Source organism: Fusarium subglutinans (genome assembly GCF_013396075.1).
Source record: "Fusarium subglutinans strain NRRL 66333 chromosome Unknown NRRL66333_c0000001, whole genome shotgun sequence".
Lineage (NCBI taxonomy): Eukaryota > Fungi > Ascomycota > Sordariomycetes > Hypocreales > Nectriaceae > Fusarium > Fusarium subglutinans.
Genome location: NW_023502064.1, coordinates 335,570 through 358,793, shown reverse-complemented (window position 1 = coordinate 358,793; position 23,224 = coordinate 335,570). Strand labels below are relative to the sequence as shown.

The 23,224-nt window shown below is 49.1% G+C and overlaps 6 protein-coding genes across 6 annotated transcripts; 2 read left to right on the top strand and 4 right to left on the bottom strand.

The window, feature by feature from the left end:
• Positions 1-7,359: 7,359 nt before the first annotated feature.
• On the top strand, positions 7,360-9,906 carry FSUBG_121 (beta-glucosidase; the record flags this gene model as incomplete). The annotated part of the gene is made up of 2 exons (XM_036676854.1): positions 7,360-7,429; positions 7,478-9,906. The coding sequence occupies 2 exons, from the start codon at positions 7,360-7,362 to the stop codon at positions 9,904-9,906; spliced, it is 2,499 nt and encodes an 832-aa protein (XP_036544259.1).
• Positions 9,907-10,190: 284 nt separating this feature from the next.
• FSUBG_120 (uncharacterized protein) lies at positions 10,191-11,181 on the bottom strand (the record flags this gene model as incomplete). The annotated part of the gene is made up of 2 exons (XM_036676743.1): positions 10,191-10,556; positions 10,606-11,181. The coding sequence occupies 2 exons, from the start codon at positions 11,179-11,181 to the stop codon at positions 10,191-10,193; spliced, it is 942 nt and encodes a 313-aa protein (XP_036544258.1).
• Positions 11,182-12,605: 1,424 nt separating this feature from the next.
• Positions 12,606-13,412, bottom strand: FSUBG_119 (kinetochore fta4; the record flags this gene model as incomplete). The annotated part of the gene is made up of 1 exon (XM_036676631.1): positions 12,606-13,412. The coding sequence occupies one exon, from the start codon at positions 13,410-13,412 to the stop codon at positions 12,606-12,608; it is 807 nt and encodes a 268-aa protein (XP_036544257.1).
• Positions 13,413-15,052: 1,640 nt separating this feature from the next.
• On the top strand, positions 15,053-16,836 carry FSUBG_118 (beta beta-carotene 15 15 monooxygenase; the record flags this gene model as incomplete). The annotated part of the gene is made up of 2 exons (XM_036676520.1): positions 15,053-15,172; positions 15,220-16,836. 2 exons carry the CDS (start codon positions 15,053-15,055, stop codon positions 16,834-16,836), a joined length of 1,737 nt encoding a protein of 578 aa, XP_036544256.1.
• A 1,330-nt stretch (positions 16,837-18,166) lies between these two features.
• Positions 18,167-18,816, bottom strand: FSUBG_117 (nitrogen fixation protein; the record flags this gene model as incomplete). Its single annotated transcript, XM_036676409.1, has 2 exons — positions 18,167-18,303; positions 18,387-18,816. 2 exons carry the CDS (start codon positions 18,814-18,816, stop codon positions 18,167-18,169), a joined length of 567 nt encoding a protein of 188 aa, XP_036544255.1.
• Positions 18,817-20,905: 2,089 nt separating this feature from the next.
• FSUBG_116 (uncharacterized protein) lies at positions 20,906-22,726 on the bottom strand (the record flags this gene model as incomplete). The annotated part of the gene is made up of 3 exons (XM_036676298.1): positions 20,906-21,142; positions 21,206-22,485; positions 22,627-22,726. The coding sequence occupies 3 exons, from the start codon at positions 22,724-22,726 to the stop codon at positions 20,906-20,908; spliced, it is 1,617 nt and encodes a 538-aa protein (XP_036544254.1).
• Positions 22,727-23,224: the final 498 nt, after the last annotated feature.

Sequence of the window (23,224 nt, the reverse complement as noted above, 5' to 3'; positions counted from 1 at the left end):
TTTTGTCCTGCCCAAAGACGTCAGTTGTCCACCTTGACTACAACTATATCATTTCTCAGTTGCGTTGCATCGCACATGTCACTGCTCGAGCCCCTTGCGGTTGCGGGAGATCTCGAGCAGGGAAAATTCGCAACATTGAGCCGCAACAATACCAAGTACAGTGACTTGAGATACTTGCTTTTGCCTCCCACGTTCTCAAGTCCAAATCTTTTCCAATTTTGTAAAAGATCGTGGCGAAACAGCATGGACACGCACGTGGCCCATCCATACCATACCATATAGCCCTTGTCTCGCAATGACAGCTTGACTGTTTGACACAATCTCATACGGGCCACATGCGTATTCTAAACATGGACTTTTGCGATTCCGAGGGCGCAAGCACAAAGTTTAGTCTCAGGTTAGGCTTGAACCAACAGACAGAGCTCCGAGGTACAGCTCCGAGGTAGAGTAAATGTTCCATCCTGTCCTGTGCCGTGCCGTGCCGTTTCTCTTGTCTCCCTCCTCAAGAGCCGGGGTGGCGTCACGGTGTTGTATGCCCAAAACGGTGATTTCCATATTAACTATCGGTGCGACACCGACACCGACACCGACACCGACACACTCGATATGAGACCGAAAGACGGGCAGACAGAGGCTGAGAGGCAGACACACGCGCGCGCGCAACGAGAGACACAGAGTCTCAGCCCTCCGGAGCTACGTAATGGACATTATTCGCGGAACTTCCGTCTAGATTCCGAGAAAGAATAAGGGCGAAAAACAGCCTCAAACGTTATGTTTCGCGAAAACTCTATTTGTTTCCGTGCTCCCGTCGGACGTTTTTCTCGATTAGCAACAGGCAAAAGCAAAGAAGCGATTGTACAACATTGTGGCTCGAGCCTCGATTCGTCAACGGCAGTTTGTACCACCGACCATCGGAAGACGACGTCGGCCGGTCGGAGAGGGCGAAACAGAGGCCTCGTCACGCAATTGCTTGGCTCAAAGTGAACGAAGGAAGAAAAGTAACTACCTTGCAGTGATGGGCAAACCCAAAAGATGCCGATCGGGTTGTTCCCGCGGGAAACAATGGGCATGGGCACTAAAAAGTCCCCTCCGCATCTGCATCTGACTTCCACCTGAAGCCTCAAGGTCAGGCCTGCACTGACGTTGGAAGTGAAACTTGTGACACTGAAGATCGGCCACTAAACATCCCCCAACTGAAAGTTGGGGATTGCCTATCCTCCTCTTATGAACTGTGTTTTTATCCAACTGTACATACTGTAGAACTGCGACTTTTCCCTTCCGAGTATGCACTTCGCCAGCAAAAGGGACGCACAGGCGTTTCCCAACCTAGTGGTGCAACGAAGCAACAGTCCCGTGAGACACTGACAGGAGCAACTCAGGGCTTTATTGCGTAGGTGGCTTGGCCTGTCTGAGTCTGAGTCCTGCTTCACGCAAACCGCGGGCATTTAATTGTTTTGTTTCAATTTTCCACCGCAATTCAGACCCCGATATCGTTTAAGGCCGCAAGATCCTGTATGTACAACAATGACCTGCATCTGACGTCTGACGCCCAGTTTGCGGTGAAGACTCCCAGATGTGTGGGATGCACCACAATGTACAATGCGTTGTGCTGTGCTGTGCCGCGGTGTGCTGTACTGTACTGTACTGTCCTGTACACCGCAACTGGGAAGGGAGCAAATCAGCTCCAGGGCTAGAAAACCTAGAAGGGGCCTGGAAGACTGCTCAGAAGGGCGATCGAAGCCAATGCAAGGCCAATCTGCAGGAGAGAATGGCACCGGTACGTGTTGTGTGGATGCAGAGCAATTCGGGAGGGAGGGTGAAGAGGCTACAGTCCCCCAAAGCGCTTCAAAGTCCTGTACGTACTGTCTTTGTCTCCAACTTCAACTGCTGCACAGCCGTTTCTTCGTGACTGAAAGATGAAGATGGTTGCGTTGAGTTGGAGGAAATTCGTCTAACTGAAGAGGGCGAAGCGGTCCGAGATGTGGAGAACTATTAGACAAATAACGGTAGATGACAGGCTGAATTTATCGAGGACGCTAGAGTTGCAGAATCAAGGGGTTCTGTAGGCTCATAGAGTTTGCGCTAGAAGGTTGCTGCAGCTTCTATTCCATGGAAAGTCGGAGGTTGAAGTGAGGTGCTACTGGCTGTGATCGAGGAATTATCGACGCTCCCAGGGGGCGCCTTGGAAGTGCAGGATGGGGGCTCCTCATGCAGGAGTAACGAACAGTGAGACATGCTACGTCAAAAGAAGATGGGAGGAAGTCCTGCCGAACAAAGTCGTCAGCCTGTTGTCTCCATCTCTTCTCTAATGGTGTCCTCGTCAGCGTCGATTTCCGTCCTGTTACCGTTTCTGTCGTGGACCATGCGACCACACAGACACACATGGCTCAAAACGGACTAATATCAGCCAAATTCTCTTGGGGCTGACTTGAGAGATGCCACAGTTCGTAGAGATTAATCACCGTAATTATAACCTCAAATCAACCTGTTGGCTCGTTCATGGCTCGTTCGTTGCTAGGGGGAAGCCTGAGTTGAAGGCCCAAGATCGGGTTTGCCGCACTCAGGGGTTGCTGCGGTTCCCCGATCAAGTAGGTATAGAGTCGCATTATCTGTGGTGGTCTTCTGCAATGATGACATTCTTCCCTTTAGAACTAGCAAATGCGAGGGCAGGAAAAGCGCCTATACCGCTGCTTAATCGTCATTCTTATACTGTCCTTTGTACACTGTCATATGCAAAGATACGGCACTGTTGTTGCCAGCACATCATAAGAAAGTCATTTGACTAATATCGTGGTGTAGAATTGAACATGGCGATCCGCCTCGAGCCGTTGGGATGATCCTGGCTGTAAATTACAGGCCTTGCAACGACCCCTGGGCCGTTCGCCATGGACCCCCAGCTCACACTGAGACTGAGTGGACGTGGCTTGCATGGATTTGCTAACAGGGATCTGGGAGATCATAACGCTAGTAGGGGCCCTAGAGTATCTCAATCAATCCATCAGCAAATAACGTCTCGGCATATAACTCATGCGCTGCTGCTTAAAATTGCTAGACGGTGAAGGGATGTGTAGTCAGGAAAAGAAACAACCGTGTGAATGGCTGCGCCAAGACGTATGAGCCGGATATCCATTGGGCCCATGATCTTCAATTAGGCCTCAAGCCAGGGATTAGTTGAGTAGCGGCACGATTTGCGAGTCGAGATGAGGTTTGGACGCAAGTGGATCTCCCAACTTCCCATCGCCCTTTCTGAGAAGAACTAAGAGACCAGATCAGTTAGCTCCATCTGGGTACCTAAAAACCACGAGGCAAGCATGGATGGGGCCTCAAGGGACTGAACTGACAGGAGACACAAGCAGAGTCTGTAGAAGACCCCCTGCGTTGCACAGACAGTAATGGCTGCAGGAAAAGAGACTGACTGCCGTAAGGAGTACTCATTACTCAATGAAAGGAGAATCCGCCGCTTTCGTTCAAGAGGCCCGAGGAAGCGTCGCATCCTCCGTTAATATCTCATACGTAAAAGCTTCGATGCTTTATCAATCACTCATCATAAAATACTATATATGTACTTGTTGTGGCTGAGTGTGGCTGACGACAAGGTTCTTCTCGAACCAAGTGCAGAAGACAATAGAGTTTGTTCTTGCAGCATCTGAATTCTTTGATGCACGCCCTCACTGCTACCAGGCACGTGGCGAGGCGCCAACCATGCGATATAATGGGGTCGCTCGAATGTAAAAAAAGGGGGCCAAGGACAAAGTATCTCAAGTACTCGATACTCGTGTGTCAAAAATCCTCCGTGTCTCCATCTCATCTGCCAAAAGATACCCGCGGGACCTTAGACCGACAGAGTTTGACGGCTGTTGCTTGCACAGCGGCAAGCCATGTGGACGTGGTGATACGCGTGCGCGGCAGGGCTGGACCGAACGTACAGAAGCTTCCATTTGCCCTCATCTTGGTTTCCGTACACCAATTTGACTTTCATCTTGTTCTGTATTCAGTAAGCACCTCGGATGAGGCGTCCACAATCATATGTATTCTCACACACCGTGACGGTGAGGATAAAACTATGTGGCTGATGACGTTCTTCGAAGCGGGTACCCAACGGTATGAATTTGTGCTGGGAGACTGTCTCACCTTGCAGCCTCGAGGATCAGTCTTGGCAGTGATCTTTCCAAGGACCAAACGGATGAACCGCCAAGACATGTGCCATAGTCCTTTTGCAATGTTCTTCGGCCGTAAGGATGAGATTTTCCCCCTCCGTGAGATGATTGTATGCGCTATTGCCTGTAAGATATGCAAGGTTCCTTGAAAGTGTTGCAATGATAAGCATGCCAGCAATGAAACCCATGAGTTGGAGGGCTTCATTCTGGTGAGCCGGGATTGGACAGGAAACACGAGCTTTCACACATGTGTGACTTGGTGGACTGTCGTATCAATTCTGGAAGCGGTCTGAAGTACTCAAGTACCGTATTCCATGACCAACAAGAATGCATGTCTGTGAAGATCATCGTCAACGCGGTAAGAAACCCAACTGGCTGTAACCCGAGCGACTGAGCCTATCCTCATTATGCTTTGCTCATTCAGCTGTGGCTGAAACCTGGCTTCCGTGAGGCTTACAGAGACAGGAAGGAGCTTGTGCTCTGTGAGCTTGGAGCTCAGCCTTGATCAAAGACGGGTTGGTGGTGCTGGCCGTTTCATTCCCAGTCTCCCCGTTCAGAGCACCTCTATCGGTGATTGGGCCTGAAGATACCGAGCAAAGTGTCCGAATACCGGGAAGCGCGCTCCGACTGCAACCCGCCAATTGAGGTTCTTTCGGTAGTCTATGTAATCCTCGAATATGAAGCTCTCGCCGCCAATCGTTATTAGCGGGATAATGATCAATCAAGTCCATTCACGGTCTATGGCTTCGACCAAAGGTTCTTGGCGTGGGACGGACTCGGTCGCGAGCAACACCGGACTCGAGAGCTATTCGGTGGCCTTGTGGGACTTTATCGTGGGTCTCGACGACCGATGTCAAATCAACGGGAGCCGTCGATGATTTGAGCAGGGGTTACTTCGGGGAAGAGAGATGCCGATATCCAAGCTCCATAACTTCATTCCATGACCCGCTTTAAAATCTCGAATTCGTTCTCCTCTTGCTCGTTTTCCTAATTTCAGACCCTTTCACTTATTGATAACTAGTCTTGTCACTAAACGCCGGCACTCAGGCCCAAGAAACGTGCAAGACGTTGGGGTCACGGATGCATGCAAACATACTTTCGATCCCACAAGGCGGTCCGCATGCCACCCTCGTGGGACAGCGCCAAAAGCGTGTATGAAGGCAGCCTATTGGTGGCAGAACACCCCTAGCCATCAACTGCAACATTAGCCTAGAGACCGTTGCCGTCATTTCGTCGCAGACCCCTAGGCCTCACTTTCCAGCTATGCATGTCACTTTAGACCAGAGATCCTCAAGGCCCGGCCAGGTTTGATCTTCGACAACGAACCCCAGCGAACAGCAACCCTAGTACGACGCGAGATCAAATCGAGTGAGCAATTCGTGATAGAGTGTTGCTGTTTATGCACACCCGTGATGCTCTACAGAGTCATCTGTTTGCTTCAAACTTTATATTCATGACAAGAGTCAAACGAAGTCTTGATACCATTGGTACCTGGGTAACAGCAGGCAACCACAAGCGCAACAAATGCCGCTTGTAGCGCAAATGGCGGTAGTAATTTAACTCTGTCGCGGCAGGCATGGCATCCGTCCATTGGTGGTTTTGCGAGAAGGTTTGTCGTGTTAGTCGTCAGTATTACCGTCCCTGAAACTATGATGCGTCACCGTCGGAAATAAAGCCGAGTAATCATGAGATTGAGACCGGTACTTGGTTTGATCCAGGGTATCCATCCTGCAAGTTGAAAGCAAAACCAAGGTTTTATTTCCACGTTAGTGAATGCCGCGGGATGATCTGGACTCAGCCTAGTCCCAGGAAACAGGAACCCAAAACTCTGCCACGGCTGGTCTGATCCGGGTTGCACAACGTAGTAATGGTGCTGGGTGCACGTGAATGAAGTGAAGCACGAGTCTTGGCATTTCGTACGGATCATGATGACAATTCGATCTACAAAATACGTGATAGTTAGTCAAGATAATCGAGAAGCAATCGAGATTGATGATGAGAATTCGATTGTCGTGTATGATGATGGCTGAAGAAGTTTCTTCGTCATCTGCCACCATTTACTCGTCATACATAGCGTGGTCGACGGTCTCGCCGTGTGAATCCTCCGTGGGACCGGATATCATCCGGCCCGAGTCCGAATAGTTCGGGCCGGGTGCCATCGACGCCGTCTTGTTCGGAATTTCATCGGAACGGACAAGACTGGAGCTATTCCCAAAGCTCTCATCTCCCGTGGTTCTTCTGTCGAAGGCTCTGTGTGGACCTGCTACGATTAGACTCGAGCGGGACCACCACCCCTCCGTTCGTACCTGGGCCTTGGGGCGGCGACGATACCATGGACTTGGGAGCGAGACAAAGCAAACATGTTGGTTCATTTTGCCGGTTAGTGATCGGGTCTTGGCCAGTATCTCTTTGTTTGCTGCTAAATCTCGGCCCGTTCAATTTGTTGGTAGTAAGCTTGAAAAGTACCCGTAAAGTAAGTAGTTGGATCTTGAAGGATCCATCGGAAAGAGCCCGATCTTCGGTATCGGATTCATCAGGATTCCTTTGTTAATCCGAGTTTGAGAGGTGGAAATCTCGGGTATTGATCGACGTGAGAATTGCCCCTGCCGAGGTGAAGAACCGTGTAGTTCCCACCTTCCACAAACTTTCTAAATTGTCTCCACGTGACTCTTCACATGATCAATTTGTTCGATTCCTTCCATCGGTTCAACTCTGGCATCACGTATCTCATGATTATTGAAGACGCAATACGCTTAACCCCGCGCTTCGTGTTGTTTCTGTCCGAAGTTTACGAGACGGAATTTCGTCCCGACGAAGCGATAACCTGAAATGAGTTTCTGTCGATACGCTCTATGATTGGAGGAAATTGTCGGTTAATCCACGGGTAGAGTCCAGAAGCTCATCATCCGTGGGGCTTCACCACCAACTAGATGCTCATCTGGTATCATGAGAACGAACTGGTATGGTCGATTGACAAATGATAGAGGAGAGTGAGCTCTCTTCTCACCCGACGGATGCATATGTATCAGGCAGAATAGAGACACGAGTTGCTGCGGGGTTGTTATTTACCCAGGCAGGTTCTCCAGCTTGTTCATGGCGCGAGTATTTATCTGTCGACTAGAGGAGCTGATTCCTGCCAATTGACTTATTTTCTCTTCATTCTTGCGTCTCCCGTGAATAAGCCTCTTGGGAAGTGACCAGAATGGCTGATATTAACGTCGAAGAGGTCCTCAAGAAGTTGTCTCTCGCTGAGAAGGTCTCTCTTCTTGCAGGTCAGTAGCATCACATGATGGAAACAGCAGCAGCTAACATTTCCCCAGGAATTGACTTCTGGCATACAAAGGCACTCCCAGAGTATGGCGTCCCATCTCTCCGCTTATCAGATGGCCCCAACGGTGTAAGAGGCACCAGATTCTTCAATGGAATCCCGGCAGCATGCTTTCCCTGCGGTACCGGTCTCGGTGCAACCTTCAACCAAGAATTACTTGAAGAAGCAGGAAAGAAGATGGGCGAAGAGGCAATTGGAAAGAGTGCTCATGTCATCCTCGGCCCTACCATCAACATGCAACGTTCGCCTCTTGGAGGACGTGGTTTCGAGTCTATAGGCGAGGACCCCTTTCTCGCTGGTCTGGGTGCAGCTGCGCTTGTTCGCGGAATCCAGAGCACAGGTGTTCAATCAACAATCAAGCATTTCGTATGCAACGACCAAGAACACAAGCGCATGAGCGTCCAGGCTATCATCACAGAGCGTGCACTCCGTGAGATCTACGCTCTTCCCTTCCAGCTGGTTGTGAGAGACTCACAGCCGGGTGCGTTCATGACTTCTTACAACGGTGTCAACGGAACTTCTTGCAGCGAGAGCAAGAAGCTTCTGAACGACATGTTGCGCGAAGAATGGGGTTGGGAGGGTCTGATTATGAGTGATTGGTACGGCACATACAGCGTCACGGACGCCATCAAGGCTGGCCTTGATCTTGAGATGCCTGGACCTACTCGCTGGCGAGGCGACGTCCTCAACTTTGCAGCTGCTTGTGAGAAGGTTTGGGGTCATGTTATTGATGACCGCGCCCGAGAGGTCCTCAAGTTTGTCAAGAAGTGCGCTGCCTCTGGTGTCAAGGAAAACGGCCCTGAGAAGACACTCGATACCCCCGAGACAGCCGCTCTTCTCCGCAAGATAGGAAACGAGAGTATCGTTCTCCTCAAGAATGAGAAGAGCCTACTTCCGTTGGCAAAGGATAAGAAGACATTGGTCATTGGACCCAACGCCAAGGTTGCGACTTATCACGGCGGTGGCTCTGCCTCTCTAGCTGCCTACTACGCTGTGACACCCTACGATGGCATCGCCGAAAAGCTCGGTAGCCAGCCCGCTTACACTATCGGCGCATACACACATAAGCTGAGCCCTCTACTGGGAAGCCAGACTAAGGGTGAGGACGGAAAGGCTGGTATGAGCTGGAAGGTGTACAACAAGCCACCGAGCGACTCATCCCGCAAGCCCGTCGACGAGCTGTGGCTCGCCAAGTCGGAAATGCACCTCGTAGACTACTACAACTCTGAGCTCGAGGATCTCTGGTTCGCAAACCTAGAAGGCGTTCTAGAAGTCGATGAGGATTCCACGTACGAGTTTGGCGTCATCGTTTGCGGAACTGCCAACCTCTACGTCAACGACGAGCTTGTCGTCGATAACTCGACCAAGCAAATCGCCGGCGACGCATTCTTCGGCACAGCTACACGGGAAGAGCTCGGTCGCAAAGACCTAAAGAAGGGCGAGAAGTATAAGATCAGAATTGAGTTTGCCTCGGCCCCAAGCTTCACCCTCAAGCTGGACAACCCCGTCGTCGGCCACGGGTCTCTTCGCGTCGGCGCATCAAAGGTGATCGATGCGAAGCAGGAAATCGAGCGATCTGTCGCTCTCGCTAAGGAGCATGATCAGGTCATTATTTGTGCTGGTCTCAACTCGGACTGGGAGACGGAGGGCTCCGACCGTGAGAGCATGAAGCTTCCCGGAGCTCTGGATGAACTCATTTCCGCTGTCGCAGCCGCGAATCCGCAGACGGCTGTTGTTATGCAGACTGGCACGCCGGAGGAGATGCCCTGGCTGGATGAAGTCCCTGCTGTGATCCAGGCGTGGTATGGTGGTAACGAGACGGGTAACTGCATTGCGGACATTCTCTTCGGCGATGCAAACCCATCTGGCAAGCTATCCCTGAGCTTCCCCAAGCGCTTAACCGATGTCCCAGCATTCCTTAATTTCCGAACTGAAGCCGGGCGAACACTTTATGGTGAGGATGTCTACATGGGATATCGATACTATGAGTTTGCCGACCGTGAAGTCAACTTCCCCTTCGGCCACGGTCTCTCATACACCACTTTTGCCTTCTCCGACCTCAACGTTTCCTGCAAGGATGGCAAGCTCACCACAAGCGTTATCATAAAAAACACAGGTTCAGTACGCGGTGCAGAAGTTGCGCAGCTTTACGTGCGCCCAATGCAAGCTGCCAAGGTGAACCGTCCTGTCAAGGAGCTCAAGGGCTTTGCCAAGGTTGAGCTGGATGCTGGCGAGTCCAAGACGGTGACTATCTCTGAGCTGGAGAAGTACGCTGCTGCTTACTTTGATGAAGAGAAGGACAAGTGGTGTGTTGAGGCTGGTGAGTACGAGGTTATTATCAGTGATAGTAGTGCTGTGACCGATAAGGCACTCAAGGGCTCGTTCAAGGTCGACGAGACATACTGGTGGTCTGGTATTTGATAAACGGACTATGGATAGCCCTCTAATGCTCTGACTGAATGAGAACTAAGAATTCACTCGCTCATCTTGTCCATAGCATCTTATGCTTCGTATTAATTGTCTACTGAGTTAAATGTGATGAGATCATGTCCTCTCTCTTTCTATGAAGTGCTGTTCAGTCACCTAAAACTCTCTCCGTCGCCAATAAGAGTCTGATCATCATCAGGACATGCCCACGGCTCCGCATCCCCAAGTCTCTGCGCCGTCAACCCAGCATTGCCCGGATCTTTCATACCAGCATTCTGCTACCACCTATAAGACACCTTTCGTAATCTCTCACTCTCGGCAGATGTAAGGCGAAGATACAGCTCCGCAGCGATGATGTGAATGAGTAGGGCAAGCCAGGCACTCGCCCCAAAAGCACTATTGAGACTGGCTGCAATCTCATCGGGTCGTCCGCCCGATGTTCCCTTGATGATGACGCGCTGGTCTGGAGTATCACCCGTATAGAATCCAATGCATTCGGGGTATAGTGCTTCCACGGCAGGCTTGTTGTGGTAGAACATTGAGTCCAAGACTGCACATGGTGTAGTAGTATAGTAAGGATCCATCCGGCTGGTAATCTGGGCCATTATAATCCCGATGAGCCTCATGGTGACGACATGAGCGGCCTGTCAAGTGTTAGCAAGTCACTTATTGTAGCTCTATATGATTACTCACGATAATCCACCCACGGATCATCCACGCTCGATGTTGCTCAAGTTGGAGCTTCTTGATATTGATATAAGACAATAGCATGCACGTAACAAACAAGATGCTCGCAGCACCAGTGACAGTCTGCATTTCCAATGTGCCGCCAAAAGTGTGTCTGGCGATCATAAAGACTCCAATCATTGCGACTGTTGACAGCAAGAGAACGATATAGCCATTTATTCGATGAACGAGGAGGGCTCTATGTCGAATAACTGGTAGAAACTGAAACACCACCAGGACAGCTGCTGGGAGTATGCCAGCAAGATGCATGATTATACCAGCCTTGCCAACACCACGTCGGTAATAGTAGCATTCTCCAGGAACAGCTCCTCTTGAACCGTATGGTCGGTTCGTAGGTGGCTCAGCAGGACATAGTCGTCCGTCAAAGTCGAGATATATAAAACGAGATAGTGTAAAAGCAAGAAAAGCTCCGCCGAAGAGGAACCAAAGAACAAAGTTGTACCCCTTGGCGAAGCCAAAGGCACGGTATATACGCTGTAAGCGGGTAGAATAAGGTTGAGTTTGAGGCTTGTTGGAGTCCATGTTGATGAAGTTATATATATGTGTGTGTAAGAAGGAGTGTATAGGTAGTAAGATGTCCCGTGTCCAACCTACCCTCGCGCCGGTATTTATGACCGAGCACGAAGGCCGCCATACCTCCTCTCGCAGGATTCGTAGATTCACTATCGATATCTAACGGACACTGGCTCAATGTATTCCCAATCTACAGTGTTTCGACCAAATCATTGATGATCGACGGCGCCATTGTGTGATGAGTAACTGGTGGTTTCTCACACAAACGCTGCACAATAGATCGCCATCAAGCCACTGATACACATCAAGATATCCTTTAGATTCGTCAGAACGTTGATTGGTTAGAACTAGACGTCTGTGTTGGTTCTCTCTTGAGCCTGTGCACTCTCGGGTATTCGACCACGGCCAATCCTTCAACTGGGCACGATATCGTATGGCAGACGACGCAGAAAGAGCACTTGACTGACAAGGACTCTGAATGGATAGCTCCTATGATTCGCTACCGACGAGAGTAGTGACGCAGCAAGGCTAAACAGTGTCTCACGCATTGCCTACATGTGTACGCGAGATGAAAGCTTAGGCTAATGTGTGAGTCAAGGGTAGCACAGGGCACAATTCATTGGGATATATCACTGTAAACCGTACCAGAGAGACAATTCAGTGCCAGATTGGGAACAGAGATCCTCTGCTAGCCTCGGCAGTGAGGCCGTTGGTGGTACATAAGCTAAGAGATCAGTGACTGCTCCGTAGCAAGAGCACCAAATTCTTAATTATTGACGCTGACCGTCGTTGAAGCTCGATATATGACTACAATTATGTCAATGGCTTGGACCATTACTGTTTGTAGGTCTCACCAACTAGAAATGCCACCAAACATCTTGATCATCACCATAAGCGAGAAGTGTGTCTAAAGAACAATCCTTCAGGCACTATGGTTGACTATTTCTTGGACATTGAGCCTCGGTGATGTTATTCCCCTTGTCCACCAACCAGTCGTTTACACATACATGAGATGTTTCGAAGACTGGTTGGAGCATCCCCCTTGATGGTAAGCGCTGACTGTGCACTCTCGGCTGTCGCAATTCAAGTCGGACCTCCACTCACTGCCCCGGACGTTCAATAGCGGTCTTGAACCGATGGCAGATGTGGAAAATAGCCCATAGCTAGGGTTCGCTCCTCTCATATTGGGTAGACCTTGCTTGACCTAGCTCTTGCGCGTGTAATAAGCCCACCTTCCCGTGAAGCATCTGGCATCACTTCAGACGGCGATGACCGACCGAACCCGAAAACACGATGTGCGAGACAGTGGACAAGTGACATGTTTTGTGGGATGCAGATCGCCCACAGCCTCGCGTTGTGAGGAAAGCCGGTTGTGGCCTGCCACTGGACTGAGAGATTTTGGCGTCTCATTGTAACCCATTCTCAATGCGCGTTCATGAGGGAAACACTTTGTTATCAGCAAGAAACTGATCAACACGTCTCTTCCGTCCTTGTGCACCCATCTCAGTCAAACTGACTTCCTTAGCCTCACCATTCGGAGCTTCCTCAGGCAGCGAAAGCACACGGCCACCAACTCTGGCCAACAAGAGTCTCATTCTCTCGAGCTCCTTCTCAACCGGGCCATTGCGAGTGAGTAAGTTCTCTTGAATACCGGCACCATTTTCATCTGTCTGAAGTGGCTCAACTATAGATTGAAGGCGCTTTAAGCGTGCGACTTGCTCTCGAAGTTGCTTGCGCTGGTCGTTGAGTTCAGTGAGTTGCTGGACAGCGTCTGCATACCGCTTAGTTTCCATGGGATGGTCGTTGATGTCTTTTTCCAAGTGCCAGGAAGCGGGCAACGCTTCTATAGCTTCATCTTCGGCTACTAAAGTCAGTCCAAAGTTCTCGTATCTGATATTGAGGTACTCACTCAAGTCAAGCTCTCTGCCGATACCGCCCTCAGTATCAGTTGGACCCCCCACCTTCCGCTCAGCATCCTTAGTGTAGACATCATTGATCTGCTCAGCAATACTGCGACTAGCCTGCGGAGGGTACACGCGACGGCAATGCTGTTGAATAGTGTGGTTGAGATTATAGAGGACTTCTTGAACGACGCGGTCGGGGATAGCCTCATCTGACGCGTCGTTGGTTTCTTGCCATGAGCGGGATGGAGCGAGGGGCTGAGAAAGAAGGGTTGTTTGGCTGGTGATGAAAGCCTGCTTCACCGACGGGATCGTCGGTGCTGTTGGACGAGATGACATGGTGAGATTCTTGTATCTTTGATTCTGATAACCGTGATAACAGTTGATATTGATGAATTATTGATGTTGATGATGCTTGGCCAATCACGTGTAAAGAGATAGACGCTCAGAAGGGTGTCCACTAGGTTCAGTACAGATTCAGTGGGTGAGCCACTAACAAGCCCCCCGCCGCCCAAATGTTTGGTTCCAGCATCACATTGGATGCCTTCAACAACAGAATACCTTACTCAACATGAGTCTAGCTTCAATGTTCTGCCAATGTTTTCATGGAAGCAATTAGTGAAACCATGGTATCAATATTGATTGCTTGCCAAGACAACGTAAAGAGAATGGAGTCAGCCATGAAGCAAACATCCAATACCTTGCAAGTCATCTAACCTTTATGCATGATTTGCTTGGTGTTTAGTTAGATGAAAAGGTTGGTATTTATGAGATCCGTAGTTCTGTCAATTTTGTCGATTCCAGGAGAATAACTCATCATGCATATATGTTCTCTCTCATCCAATAGGGCCAGTGTCTTTATATCGACCAGGACAGGTATCCGTCAAGACCGACCTCATTCACCGACATCGATATCCCAGGACATGGCCAATACACCATCACCGCCTGATAGTAAGTATGTATGTACGACCTCGGAATCTAATAGCCTACCTACTCTAATAAATTTAGCACAACAAGCCAATAAACGCCAGGATCCAACCAAGAGTCACACACTGGAATCTCGAGTCGTCAACCCCCCCGCCTGCCGTACAACAAGAACTCAACGATGCCCATGCCAACGAAGCACATTCTCGTCAAGCCATACTCGCTTTCGCTAACGCAGTATCGCAAGTACACGCAAGATGCATCCCCTTAAACGCCAACGTCCAAACTAACAATCCTTCCCTCGTCGTCTTCAGCCGTTTGATAGGCCCCGCAAGCGACGAGCGGAACAATACCGCACACGCGAAGGCGCACAAAGTATTGAGCCACTAACTTAGTGAGTTATGTAGGTAACGTAGATGGAATCAACAACCTCCCTCAGCTTCAGCTTCGGGTGCCGACATCTCAAGGATGAGTTGTTTTGTGGTGATTTCTTCGAGGCGGAAGTGTCGGGGCTTGCTTGGTATTTCGTTTTCTTGCGCGGAATCCGGTTTCGTTTTCTGATGGTAGCGTCATTGACTTTACACAGCCCTTGCCTGGGAGTACAACGGGCGGGTTTTTGTACTTAATAGCTTTGATGATCCATATTAAAAAATACCCTATTACCATGATGCGGTTTGTAAAGAGCTGTGTCTTATTGTTCTGAAGTTGAATGACGACAGTGAAGCTTTAAAGTGGTTATCTTGACTTGCAGGTTCATCGTCGGTGCTAACACTGCATTGCGTTGCAAACACACACACACACACACACACACACACAGGCAACAGACAACAGGGTGCACTGTGTTGTGTTTGTATAGAGCCGACGCTTTATTTCTCACTTGGCACATGAGCTGAATTTCATTTCACGCTTGTTTCATAGACACATATCCTATCTTTAGAGCATGCCTCCTGTTCTTGCATCTTTGTTTCCCCAGAAGCCAAACGATACTATCGCAAACGAGACGAAAGCAACTGTTTCTCACTTATTATTAGATATTTTCGCAAACAAACTTTGATATGGCGCTCAACGGCCCGGGTGTCTATCGCCGCACCCGAGAGCACGAACAAGAAGACGCCTCCAACATCACCACGAACATCCTCGCCGAATCATGGAAATCATGGCCCAACGAAGCCGCCGTAAGTTCTTCACTCTCTGGTCTGACTACTAAAGCTCACTTGTTTAGTTCGATCGTCTAGAAGAACATCGCGGTCCTCTCCGCCTAACTCTCAAAGGCACCATCCCCTCATGGGCCGCTGGTTCTCTATATCGCACTGGTCCTGGCCAAAGTCGCGTTGAAGACACAGCCCGCGGCACACACTTCACAACTCATTGGTTTGACGGCTTTGCACAAACTCATCGCTTTGACATCATCCCCTCCGAAGATGGCGAGACGCAAGTGTGGTACTCGTCAAGACGACAGGCTGATGAGTGGATTGCTGATGTGAAGAAGAAAGGATGGCGATCAGGAATGACGTTTGGACAGAAAGCTGATCCTTGTGTTGGGATATTTGCCAAGGTCATGACTGTTTTTGAACCAAAGTTGGGGAATCATAATGTTGCGCTTTTGTCGAATGTTCCCGGTGTGCCAAAGGATGACAAGACGAAGGAGGTGTCGAATGGAGTGACAGGACCTCTTGGGCATCGAGTGAACACGGGCAATTTGTTTGTTTCTACAGACTACACTGGAATACGCCGCATCGATCCTTCAACTCTTCAGCCCCTGGGCGAGACCACACAATACGATCTTCACCCCTCTCTCAGTGGTCCCTGTTCCTGCTCTCACGCCCAACGCGACCCCGACTCAGGAGACCTTTTCAACTTCAACCTTGCATTCGGCCGCGTCCCAACATATCGAATCTTCCGAGTTGACGCTGCTTCAGGCGAAACAGAGGTCCTTGCTACAATCTCTGATCTCAACGTTCCACCGGCGTACATGCACAGTTTCTTCCTCACAGAAAACCACGTTGTGATATGCATACCGGCATCACACTACGCATGGAGAGGACTGAAGACACAATGGGAGGGCAACATAATTGATTCAATGAAGCCATTCGATAAGGAGAGGAAATGCAAGTGGCTTGTCGTTGATCGCCGACACGGAAAGGGGCTTGTCGCTACTTTCTCGACACCCGCTGCTTTCTTCTTCCACAGCATCAATGCGTTTGAGGAAAAGGTTAAAGATGAGGATGGCTCTGAGCGGACAGATCTGTTCTTCGATTTGGCCAAGTATGAAAATATGGACATTATCAAGGGCTTCTACTACGATGTTCTCATGGATCGGGACGATGCTACGAAGAAATACTGGTTCAAAAATGACCGGTACAAGAACTGTGCACCAACTCTCACAAGATACCGCTTCAGGTTACCCTCAACACCAACGCCAGATACAACATTCTCCTCCAGCGCAGAACAAGTCCTCGCCATTCCTAGCCCACACGCTGGCGAGCTCCCAACTATCCACCCCCTTCGCACCGGCAAACCCTACCGCTATGTCTACAGTGCCTCACTGCGCGGTCTGACAACCTCAGTCGACGCTCTGGTAAAGACAGATTTGGACACCAGTGAAGCGTTCATATGGACAGGACCTGAAGGGTATACCCCTGGTGAGCCGGTGTTTGTACCAAGGCCTGGGGCAGAGGAAGAAGATGACGGTATCATCTTCAGTCTGGTCGTCGATGGAGTTAATGAGACGGCGTATATACTGTGCTTGAATGGAAAGACAATGGAGGAGATGGGTAGGGCAGAGGCTGATTTTGCGATTGGACAGGGATTTCATGGCATTCATTTGCCAGCTGCTTAATCGAAGGTTGTGAATCGAGCGATGCATGCATATAGATAGACATGGGTTTACCAAGAGCGGACGGTTGATCTGATAGATAGAGACTATTCCCCTTAGCAAATAATAGCACATTGATGTACCCAGTCAAGAACTGCCCCGGCCTTGAATCGTGTTCTTCACCTCAAACCCGCACTTACACCACCACCGAAATCCTCACCAACCCAAAATTTGATACGAAAACCCCCACAGGCACTCAATTTCCCTCTCCCAGATCCTCGGAACATAACATCTCAATTCGACCGAGCTACCCCGCGAAATGCAACGGTGGCTTTACTTTTTTGGTGGAAAATGGCCTGATGCTGACGCGCTACGGAGGTTTTTTTCTCAAGCAGAACTTGGACCTTGCATGAGTTGCGGCAGGGATGAGAGATCTCGTTTTCTAAATTGAGTGCATATGATGCTGGTACTAGAAGGAAAGGGGTTTGTATACGCGAATTTGAGACTGGGAAACGGTTTACGAGTAAAGGATTAGACTTCGTTGTTTATATGCTGCGGTGGGGTGATTGATAAGGAGTTTTGAGGGTGAATCATGAGATTGGAACTAGGATCGCTTGCTACCGATTGGACAGGGTCTTAGGAATTGGGTTTATGGAGAGATCATCTGGAGATGAGCACAAGGTTAATCAGTTAATCGTGGTGAGCGCTCACTGAACTCATGATGATCATCAGGCTCCAGAAATGAGGTTGTCTAAGGTAGCGCACGAAGCGAGGATCCTTTGGTGACCGAGACATGGACCCTGAAAATTGCACGATTGATAACACGAGCCGCATCACAACGACAGTCCATCTCCGCGGAGACCGTGAGTTATCACCCCATTAGATAACGGCTTATCAATCTTCACTGACTCACGAGGCAACGAATTTGTTCTGATGAAGACATTTGACATTTCGCGCTTGTAGCTATTTGATACAGTTCATCTCATTCTACCGACCCCGCTCCAATGTAGACATGCCCCTTCTTCGCCGCATCCCCGGTAAGCCCAATCACAGCCATAGTGATTTCAGGCAGAAAATAAAATAAAGAACCCCTGACTCCCAAATACTGATCACATGAATGTTGCGGATAAAGAAGGGAAAGACTAGTCAGACGTGTTGCGTCAGACAATCTTACTCCAGACTAGATCCAAAGATGACTCCCCCTCCTTCGTTGATGTTCCGAACGACTTTCTTTTTTTCATCCTGCCTCAAAGAGGGTATCATATCCTAGTTTCCCAAGTGTTGTGACACGGCGTAAAAGCAATGCAATATTCGTGTTTTTTAATGTTGAGATTGTCTTGATGAATTATCACGCTTAAGCAGCAGCGGCATCGGCCTCAGGGAGCTTCATGCCGGTACCACTAAGGTTGCTGACCTTGGCGTTAGGGTTCTTGGTATAGTAATCGGAGATGGCAGACTTGATAGCATCCTCAGCAAGCATGGAGCAGTGCACTATCAAACGGAGTTAGTATCACAGTGCGCAATATACCGCAATGGAGCAAACGGTAAGCGAGATATCAGAGTAGCAAACTTACGCTTGACGGGGGGTAAGCAGAGCTCCTTAGCGATCTCAGTGTTCTTGACCTTGCCAGCATCGTCCAGGCTCATGCCGCGCACGAGCTCGGTGAGATAGCTGCTGGAGGCGATGGCGGAACCGCATCCGAATGTCTTGAACTTGACCTCGGAGATCTTCTGGGTTTCAGGGTCGACGCGGATCTGGAGCTTCATGACATCGCCGCAGGCAGGGGCGCCAACGAGACCGGTTCCGACATCACTGTCCTTCTTGTTCATGGAGCCGACATTTCGGGGTCGTGAGTAGTGGTCGAGAACCTTCTCGTGGTAGGAGCGAGTAGCGTTGACGGCGACGGCGGGAGAGATCTGGCGGGCAGGGAGGATGGTAGGACGGGCGAGGGGGGCAGCGACAGCAGCTCGCCGCGAGACAGCGCGAATTCCTCTAGCGAACATTGTGATATGTGTTGTAGGTTTTTGGTTGATATATCGAAGTCGTCGAATATCAGGTTGTGCGTAGGTCCTTGGTTGTCAGGATTGTTGTAAGATGCAAGATTAGAAAGTGATATGATGCAAAGATCAAGAGTTGAGTTGAGTTGAATGGGAGGCGAAAAGCGATGACGGAGGGAGGATTGACTCTGGGGGTTTGGCTACCTAAAAAAAAGATGCTCTTCTCTTGTTGCGGGCGGGACTTGAGGAGATGGCGATTTCGGGCAATGGCTTGCGGTGGTGTGGAGCAGACGAGGGCCAATCAGTGAGCTTCGATTGCTCGGCCATTACGTCTTTATTAGCTCGGTACTCCTCGGAGAAGAGAGACACAGATTCAAGACCCGCCTATTTTCCACTTCTTTTTATATTGACGTTTATCTGACTTTACATTCATGAACACTGATAATACTATTATTCTACTGTTTGTTTGTTTAATTAATTAATCAATTTATTGTTCGTTTGCTGATCATGCTCTCCCGTCCTCATCAAACGTTGTGGAGCAAAGTCAGTCCGATTGGATTCACAGGTGAGGAGTAAACCGAGAGCTTAGGTGTAGGTTGTGGCCGGGAACCCGGACTAGTGTGCATCTGATAAGATGCCAGCCAAAACATTCATTACTAATGACATGCCGAGGCGAATCACACATCGTCATGGACCATGGAGCGGCAATTTATCCGTTTGATTCTTGATCCTTCAAGCGGTCCATCGGTATTCCCCTCCGTACAGACACTGTAGTCTCAACCCTAAAGTGCAGATCGATTTATTACTGGCCAAATGAAAAGATGCTGATAGTTAATGAAGTTGTGAACTTCGGTGCAAACCCGGCGACATCGGCGTTGGCGAACCGGCGCTGGAAATGATTTGTCAACGTGCATGGCTTTTTTCCATCTGATAAGGCCAACATGAGATTGATAAGTTGACGCAGCTTCTCCGTGCACAGTCCGCGGGGTCACAATGAGAATGTCTACCTCCGGGTAAGAATGCTATCAATTGCCCCGAGACCGCAAGTAACATATCAGTTGTCAATGCATGATTCTGGTACTAATTTGCGACTTTCAGTGTCAAGTCAAACACGAATTGCAAGTTGGTGGATCCCGGTCCTTGAATTCCCCGCTCGCTTTTTACACGGAGTCGGGGATATGCTCCCGGACATTTGGCATTTCAACGGAAGCCACTGATTATGGAAAATGGGTTACATCGATCGGTATGCAGCTGCAACATTGTGACGTTATTAGCTCAAAATATCACATGTGGCATATTTTAATCCATCAGACATTTCGTGATGCTTCGGTGATGCGATGAAAGACCCAAATTGTTGGACTCTGACCGAACCTCCGGGGCCATCCTCCGACGACCCGGCTTCAATTGACATGGAAGCTGCTTAGCCATTCCTCGAACTACAGCGAGAATAGAGACAGCACACTTCCATGCATTAATATAGAGGCAACACATTCCGTGGACTATGTCAGTGTAGTAGAGGCTCCAGTTTCTGTTGTATCTCTACTGATAAAGGGGACTCTCCTCTACGTATACGTGTACCCAATGAGCCAGAAACCCCAGAATCTCAATCCTGAGTGATAAAGATATTTAGGCAAATTTGGTAAAGCCTTAGGAGACCTTTAGCTTGGTTATTTCTACCATTTGAGATAAAAGTCTGAAGTTCTTTTGGCCTCCTAACAAACAGTGCATATATGGCCGCGAACAGATTCCCATCCCTGACGGTCCTAAGAATAATCACCCCAATTTTCCATCCTTCTTAACCTCTCATTAGATAGACCGGCACCGGATGTTATTTGATTCCGTTGTCGATCTTGATTATTCATTTAACATCTAGGGACCGTCACGGGGATATGAATTACAAAGAGCCGTACAAGTTGCCAGGAGAGCCTTGTCTTTTAGGTTCACACCAAAAAGTGCCACGAGGTTGAACCTCTACGTATAGTACATAGTAGATCACTTCAAAGTAAATATCGTCCGTAATCTTGTAGTGCTCACCACTGCCCACTATATAAACCTATCTTTGTTGAAGATACTCCCACCGGCTTGACTAAGACGATCAAGGCTTCGGTGCCCCTGGCTTCTCTTCGGCAAGCAGGACATCCGTCATCTGAGTCAGTAGTGGAAGCCAGCTCTCAAACTGATCACCGCCGCATTGGTAGAGACCAATCCCAAACTTAACCAGGCCTAATTCGATATCATAGTCGAAGTTCCAATGACCAGAATCCAGTTTCTTCCGAACAATGCCATTCCAAGAAGACAAAAATGGTTCTGGAATCTTGGGATGTTCCGATGTCTATGGATATTCCGTTAAAATGCATGGCTTGGAAAGGTTTAGTTAGCTGTGGAAAACACTTACTCGAATGACCTTCAATAATTCATTTAACTCCTCCACCACACGGTTTCGATGAAACTCTCTGATTCGGGGGTTAAGCCTAGGCCAAGGCAATAATTCCATGGTTCTTTTCCTCCACTGGCAACGAAGACGCACCATGACCTCCATCTTTAATTCTGGGTATGTCTTCTCCGCCAGCAATTCCATCGCTCGGTTCAGTTCATCAATCTTGATCTCCTCCGTGATATCCCAAAATCGGTCGTTGTCGATATCAGGGCCCAGGTCATACTTACAAATTGCGCAGTGTTTGTGATGTAGACCAGCTTCATCAAGGGACATTTCTCGAAGAGCAGCCAGGGATACTTCTTTGGCCTTTTCTACAGTCCTCTTATTCTCTAACATCTCAAGCCACGCCAAGAGCCATATATTTGATCTGTCGAGTTCCCATCTCAGACTCTGCGTACAGTCGGCAGCCGTAAAATTTCTCACGTGTCCATGCGGAGACAAGATTGAAACTTCTTTGTCGACTAGAACCTGTAGAGTCTTCCAGATGGTCGGGAAATCTTTCCAGTTGCACGCGACAAGGTCATAGAGAAGCGCATCAACGATCAAACCACCCCAGAAATTGCGCACATGTACGTCGCCACCATTCGCAACAGCAAACTGGAGCAGCGAGGGATCATGCAACGAAGCGATATGTTCAAGCAAATCCCCTTGCTCTTGAGTGAAATTCTCAAAGCCTAGATCGATCAGAGCCCTCGCAGACTTAGAATCAGTGGTCATGTGCATCAATGTAGTGCCATCGTCAAAGGTGAAGTTAGGACTACCAAGCTTGGAGATTACCCGGGACCAAAAGTTGATACAGCCATCCTGACCACCAGGACCATGTGCAGCATAGCAGGCTTCGTACTCCTTGTTATGGAGGCTGGATAGGAAGCTTCTGAACAGCTCCGGTATCAGATCGGGGTCCATTTCCGCCGCAAGGTCCAGAATCTGCCATATCAAGTCCCAGTTGCCTCCTTTGACGATAAGGCCAAGAATATTTAAGTCTTTCTTTCGAGGGTAAATGTCGGCCCCGTGTCTTATAAGCATCATGACTGCGTCTGGGATGTTCATTGCTGCCGCATACATCACCGGGGGCACGCCGTTTTTATCGCAAAGGTCAACTGGATGACCAGCAGCCAGGAGTTGAGCCATGCGCTGAGGCTGGCAGACGCCCACATGAAGTGTTGACTGACCCAAAAAATTCACAATCTTCTCAAAGGGTAATGCGGCTCTCTCAAGACAGAGCTTGAAGTTTGCATCTGATTCAAACAGTATAGATGCGTGAAGTGGAGGGCTGTCTCCAAAGTCTTGGGAATTATCTTATTAGAACAGTCCAGAATCAGGACCCCCTAGGAGACTCTTACCTGGATTCATTTGAAGTAACACTTTCATAAACTGACAATCGAAAGGATCCGGCAGAGCAGAGTAAGGCATCGGCCATGCGTCCCAAGTCGGCACAACGTTCTTGAAATCGCACCCGAGAGTTTCAAGAGGAGCCATAGAGTCATTATAATAATCGAACTTCATCATCATACGTACTTGTTTCAGGAGACTTCGAGGTGTTAATGCGTTGTGTCAAAGTTTTAGTTCAAGGGCTGTGGAACTAACCCCATACTGTGAGTCGTTTCTTTCGTGTGGAATGATCCAACAAATAGCTGGATTAGGCTTACGAAAACTTTGGCCGTAATCATAATATTGAGATCATTGTACGTGAAACCACAGGCGGCTACCTATAGTCTACATTAGCGATACTCCAAGCTTGTGTAGAGGGAGACCATCCTCAAGATAGCCACGACCTAATGGATCAACCTGATTCACAAATCCAGAGCAAGCCTTATATAGGTCTTTTAACTCGTTCTCTGCTGTTATCCAGTCTATTTCTTCGAGGGCTAGCTTTTCTAGAATCACAAACCCAGGTGCGTCGAAGTCAACGGAAGTTTCAATCTGCAGACACGGTTGAAGAGAATATCGCCCTGGTTCGGCGACAAGATCGAATCC